At 34.0% G+C, this 6992-nt stretch overlaps 1 protein-coding gene across 1 annotated transcript; it reads left to right on the top strand.

The window, feature by feature from the left end:
- The first annotated feature begins 3274 nt into the window (after positions 1 to 3274).
- Positions 3275 to 6992, top strand: LOC112506908 (pectinesterase-like). Its single transcript, XM_025111238.1, has 2 exons — positions 3275 to 4319; positions 6087 to 6992. Exons 1-2 carry the CDS (start codon positions 3302 to 3304, stop codon positions 6800 to 6802), a joined length of 1734 nt encoding a protein of 577 aa, XP_024967006.1. The 5' UTR covers positions 3275 to 3301; the 3' UTR covers positions 6803 to 6992.

The raw sequence follows: 6992 nt of genomic DNA, 5'->3' as shown, positions 1-6992 counted from the left end.
TGTTTTTGCTGTGAAGTTTACGTTTAAAAATGTGGTCTCACGGCTCTCACGAAAACAGGCTGGTCTCACGTGAACCCAACCCTATATATATATATATATATACACACACACATATGAACGCAAGCCCACCATACCCATATGCTACATCCCCTAAACTCCAGCAAACCATGTTATTTTCTTCACAAAGCATCAACAACTATCACCCCACAAATACCATTTTTTTTAATTATTGATCAGTATTCATGTTTATAACGTGTAGTTCAGTTGATCGGCTTTATTCAAATAGAAAACAGGTCCAGGTTCAATCCCGTTAATCTCGGTCATCGAAGGAGCCAAAAAATGTCCTCTCATATTGGTGTTTTTAGAGGCAAATCTCGTGTGAGGCTGAGGATGGTTATCGATAATCAATTTTTTACCCAACTTGATCAATATTCATTATTTTAAAAAACCATTATGATTGTAAAAGTTAAGTATTTACAAGACTTAGAAGAGTACTCAACCTTTTTTTGGTAACTATGGGTATTCGGGCCATCATATGCGCACTGGCTAATTCCCCAAACAACCATGAATAGCCTGGAGTCATCACATGTAAACCTTCATGATCACAAGAGTTTTGAATTTAGATTTGAATCCAAGATAGATGAGATTTTTCACTACATCACCAAAAGCTTCTTAATCAGTACGCCACAACCCCAATAGTTAAAGTCAACTTAGGTCTTGTTTGTTTTTTATTAAAAAAAAACTCTTATCAGCCTCTTATGTCTGATTCGTTAAGAGGTAAGACTATTCAGACTGTTTGTCTTTTTTCAATTTTTCAAAAACACTTATGTCTGGTAAGAGATAAACCAACCTCTTATTTGCCTCTTATTGCTCTTCAAACCCTCAACAACGGCGTTTCTCAATCAATTAACCTTAATCAATAATTTCTTTCAATCGATCCTTAGCAAATCAAATATAATTTAGATGTAAATTTCGTAATGATGATGAATAAATATGTGAAATTGTAATTTATCTAGAAATTCAACATTATAATTTTTTAATGAGAAAAATAAACAGTTTACCCTAACCCAGGGAACCGGGGTCTGTCTATCCTTCGTTTGTGGTCGATGTTCTGGCAGAGTGTGTTTAAACAAATCAGACGTTTATCAATTTACAAAAACAAATAGCATTATTGATTCAAATTTCATACTTTAGTAACATCTCTTATGAATCAAAAATGAAATAAGATTTCAAAAAAAACAAACGTTATAATACTGGAAACTAAAAAAATCTCGATCTCAATGTGAAACCTAAGTTGATATTATTGAAACAAAGAGCATTTAATAATTTATTAAATTATTAAAAAATAATTAATAACCTAAATCGAAAAATAGGATTTTCGAGACCCAAAATCCAAGCTTCCCAGCAACACCCTTATCATGTTCCTAGTTCTTGTGTTTTGAAATCGAATATTTTTGTGTTTTTAATTTAATTAAATAAAAAAAATAATACCGAAAATGTGCAGACTGACCCTATTTAATTTTGGTGTCTCAAAAATAAGGATAATATTTAAGCCAATAAAAAATTGGATGAAGCAATAACCTCCCCCAGAATCAATTCCAATAATGTCTTCATTGTTCATTTAATTCCGATCGTGCTCTTCTATTACCAACTTGTACTATCTATTTCTTTACTTTTAAACAGTTATTTGGGCAAAAATTGATTACCGACAATCCCAATCAGATTTATATGGAACATGTTTTTAAGGACACCAATGGGTATATGTGGGAGGGATGAGAAATTTTTTTGACTCACTCAACAGCTGAAGTTAGTAAAGAAAAGGAAAGGATGAGATCTATTTAAGTAAAGTTGTCTCATCTTTTACCAGTTAAGAGGTCAAAGCTTATGTGAATTACTTAAACAATCTCAATCCGTTACTAAATGGGTTCATAATATTCCAAGGATTTCCATCTTTCGACAACCTCTTATAATTTATTTTTCATTTTATAGTGTTAGTTACTATTTTATCAACTATTTTTTTTACAAAATATGTCAAATTTATTAGCGAGTAATAAGTTTCTTAACTAACAACTAGTTTATCAGTCAACCATTTATTTATCTTGTTTGACAAATATACCCTTAACGTAATTAAGAATGCACTAAGTTTTTTAAATGTAATTATATATATATATATATATATATATATTTCAACATTAAAACGAATTACTCTTTAAATCACTACTGAACTTTCTAAGTTGAAATGTATTTTTGAAAGAGTAAACTACAAATTGAGCCCTTGGGGTTTGTTGGAAGTGACACTTTTCGTCATAATAATTTTGAAATTACAAGATGGTTTCTAAAAAAGTCAAGATTTGATCTCCCATTTTAATAAACATGAAGGATATTTTTGTCCTTTTATCGGTCTTTTTGTCTTTACCTAATCAAAATCGGTTTATGATTGTACTTTTTGATTAGATAAAAGACAAAAAATTCAACAAAATACAAAATGCCCATCATTTAACATAAATCTTTAATGGTTGTAAGAGAGAGATAGATAAAACCTATATGTTTTAAAAAATAATGACAGACTTTTTGTAAATACAATATATCTATATATGTGTGTGTGTGTATATATATATATATATATATATATATCTAGAGAAAGAGACGAAAGATCTTGTGAATATAGGAGTTAAAGTGAGAAGTGTGATAAATGATTTGAACATTTTTAATATCACCATCACTCTATGAATTGTGTATCTCATTACTATTGATCTTCAATTAAGATTAATCAAAAAATGGAGATTCCTTTTTATCATTCTAACGATAACTTTCATTCTTATTGAAACGCAATTATATATATATATATATATAKAKATAKWGWGAGAGAGAGAGAGAGAGTTGGGTTTAAACGATAACGACACCTATTTAAAAGAATAAAAAAACGGTCGAATCACACTGATTCTATACTAACATTAAGTACAAAATCACATGTGATTCACACAACTTTACTCCACGACCTGAAAAAAATAAGAAAATCGCTCGTACAATTTAGCTGTTTTATATCTTTTTAAATAAATAATTAGAATTCTCGTTTCTTCCCCCCCTCTCTCTGTGAGTGTGTGTATATTATTATATAATTTAACTGTTTTGAAAGTAACAAGTGCATTTATTAAGACAACAAAATTATTACATGTTGAATGGGATAGAGGATTAAATAAAGTGTATATATATATACCAACACCCACCACCTCTACCTCTACCCCTCCCTCTCCAATCCCTGTCTTTGTCTCACTTTTCATTTAAAATTCCATCCACCACCATGCAAACCAATCTCACCCTTAAACGCCGTCGTCTCTTCCTCCTCCTCCTCCCCTTCTCAGCCCTCCTCTTGCTCTCTTCTTTCTTCATATTTACAAATCACCACCCTCCACTTTCATCATTTCCAAATAAACCCACTTCCCATTTACACATTCACAAACGACTCCAAACTCAAACCGCAAACTTACAATGCGACGGTGCACTCTACCACGATCTCTGCGTCTCCACGCTAACAAGAATCCTACCGGATCTCACCTCCACCTCCTTGCCAGAAATTATCTCCGCCACCGTAAAAGAAACCATCACCGACGTCCGATCCACCGACTTCAATGTCACCGCCATCCGCCGGAAACTTCCTCATCTCACCGTCTACGAGATCCGAGCTCTCGAAGATTGTCACACATTGTTTCTTGAAACAGTCTCCGAACTCAAATCCGCCGTCACCGATCTCTCTAAATCGCCGGCGAAGAAATACAACGATCTCCAATCGATGCTCAGCGCTGCCATGACGAATCAAGCTACGTGTCTCGATGGATTCGAAGGCACGAAATCTCAGGTGAAGATAAGCAGACACTTTCGTAAAGCGTTGCGTGGTATTTCACGTCAAGTTAGCAACTCGCTTGCGTTGTTGAAGAAGATAAACGGAACGACGTCGGAAGGGAAGTCGGCAGAGAGTTTACCGGGGTACGGTAGGATGTCCGGCGGGTATCCGGATTGGGTGAAGAGGAAGGACAGACGGTTGTTGCAGCTGGCGACGAATGAAACAGTGTATGATTTGGTGGTGGCGAAGGACGGAAGTGGAAATTTCACGACGATCGGAGAAGCATTGAATGCGGCACCGAATTCAAGTACGACGAGATTTGTGATATATATAAAATCCGGAGCTTATTATGAGTATTTGGAGGTGATTAACAAGAAGAGAATGATTATGTTGGTGGGTGATGGGATCGGAAAAACATTGATCAAAGGCAACCGGAGTGTGGTCGACGGCTGGACAACTTTCCGATCAGCTACTGTCAGTAAGTAACACCATAGCATCCTGTTGAGATATGTGTGATTTGATGCTGGTAGGCATTATCGTATAGTGGGTTAATAGAAATCCGATATGGATATCACATCACATCACATGTTTTTAAATATTTCCATTTTTAGTTAATTAAGATTTAAGAACAGAAAGACATCCCAATAGGCTTGGAAAGCTAGGTTTTATTTGCTGATACTATTTATTAAGTTAAACCAAATACGTACGTTAAAAAAATAAGATGCCTATACAGGGGCGGACCCACTAAAGTGTATCGTTTTTCTTCATGATAGCATGAATCATTTTGAGATCATATACAATATAATAAGTTTTTTGTTGATAGAGTGGGTTTATACTCCACTTTAGGCATTAGTTCGAATCTCATTTGTATTTTATTTTTTAACTTTTAATTTTAGATTTCATTTTAATAAATAAATAGATAATTAATTAAAAGAAAAGTTAAAAAATGAAAAAGCAAGTCAAATCTAGTGTTGGACTGACCAATAAGGTTTGTTTATTTAGGTTAAAAATAAGATTGGATCCACAGAAAATGGCAGGTAGTTGGGGTCGTAGGTCACGGAAAAGCCAGTATATTTACTATTCACCTACCTCCCTTTGTCGGTGACGCTGTTTTCTAGCCTGTGGACCCCGCTTTCATAACCATGCATTCTTTTACGCTAATTAAATATTTATAAATAATTAATATATTTGATTATTTTTCTTTTTCTTTTTCTGATTTATTTTGATTAAATAATATAAAATATTAGGAATGCTTGATTTTCTTAATCATTTTTTTAAAATTTTAACCAAGTTTATGTTAATGGGTTGATTAATTGTTTAAATTTTAAGATCGAAACTAGTGGGTACATAAAGTCATTATACGAGAATAATAATCAAATAAAAAATAGTCTAATCATAAATAAAATCACATGTGATTCACATGATTTAGGTTGACCCGAGGTCATAAGCATCTTTCCGTTGATTATTAATGTAAAATCACATGATTTAACCGTTTTTGTGTTCTCTTATTTAATTATTGTTTTCATCTAGGTTTTGAAGAGAGAATAGACAATAGAAACATAGATTCATTGTAGGATAGCTTCATTGATTAGGACCTGACCTTATTGTTTGTCTTTATTTCTGGATTTAATGTTTAAATTACTATGCACATTGTCTACTTGAATGCTATTGAATAATGCATACAACAATAAATCATCATTATCCTTGTTATATTATCTATCTGGTTTTCTACTTGCAAACACTTCTGTTTTGTGCACAATGCGGAGAATTCACAAAAACAACCTCTAGATTTCAGTAATTAAGATAAAATCTACATACATATTAGTTATTATCTTTCCGCCAGTGAGATATATTAGATGAATGGGAAAAATTAATAGAAATAGCCATTTTCATATTTTATTTATTTCTCTCCCCAAGTTTAAAAAATATTAGTAGTTCCAGAAAGTGGAACCTTCTCAATTTGCAAATGGGTCAAAATGGAAAAAGAAAATCTGAACTAGGTACCAAAAAGTGATGAAACTAATTTACAGATTTGATCTCTGCACTTGTTAAGAAACTCCTTTTTTTACTTTTAACTTTGCACAAGTTGAAGAGTTGTCATTTATAAAGATAGTGGCTTTCTTTAAATATTGGAGAAAAATGGTTAAAAGATAAATTGGAAATCCGTAAATAAGTATTTTAATTAATTTTTGTAGATTAATTGATTAAATTTGAAATTATAATAATTTTTTTTAATCATGTGCAGTTGCAGTTGGTGCAAATTTTATAGCCAAAGGGATCACATTTGAAAACTACGCGGGTCCCAGCAAACACCAAGCAGTTGCATTGAGAAGTGGGTCCGATTTCTCCGTGTTCTATCAATGCAGCTTTGTGGCCTACCAAGACACTCTCTACGTTCACACTCTCCGACAATTCTATCGGGAATGCGACGTCTACGGCACCATTGATTTCGTGTTCGGCAATGCCGCCGTCGTTTTCCAGAAATCTAACTTCTATGCTCGTCAACCTAACCCTAACCAGAAGAACATCTTCACCGCTCAAGGTAGAGATGATCCTAATCAAAACACCGGAATTTCAATACTGGAATGCAAAATCGCTGCCGGATCGGAGCTGATCCCTAACCAAACCATGTTTAAATCGTACCTTGGGAGACCGTGGAAGTTGTACTCCAGAACGATGATTATGCGGTCGTACATCGGCGATTTGATAGATCCGGTTGGTTATTTGGAGTGGGACGGTGATTTTGCACTCGATACGCTTGATTATGGCGAGTATATGAATAGAGGACCTGGTTCAAATACGAGCGCTAGGGTTACGTGGCCGGGGTACAGAGTGACCATGAATTCGACGGAGGCGAGCCAGTTTACCGTCGGGAATTTTATTCAGGGAGGAGAATGGCTGAATGATACAGGTATTCCTTATTATCTTGATCTAGAACAGAGTTTAATCGTATCGAAATGAATTTGATGGGGATCGTGTCTCCGGCAGCCATGGATTCCGACACAGAATTTGCAACCGAGGCTTGTTTAGGTCAGTTTTTGGTGATTGTGGTCGGAATACGAAATTTGTATAACAAAATTTGTATGTTATTCAAATTGTTCCAATAATTTATTTTAAAATTGGGATGAAGAAATTCGTGAATTCCCATTGT

This window comes from Cynara cardunculus (genome assembly GCF_001531365.2).
Source record: "Cynara cardunculus var. scolymus isolate 2C chromosome LG 2, CcrdV1, whole genome shotgun sequence".
NCBI lineage: Eukaryota > Viridiplantae > Streptophyta > Magnoliopsida > Asterales > Asteraceae > Cynara > Cynara cardunculus.
Note: the sequence above shows the minus strand (reverse complement) of the source record. Positions and strands in the feature narration are given on the sequence as shown.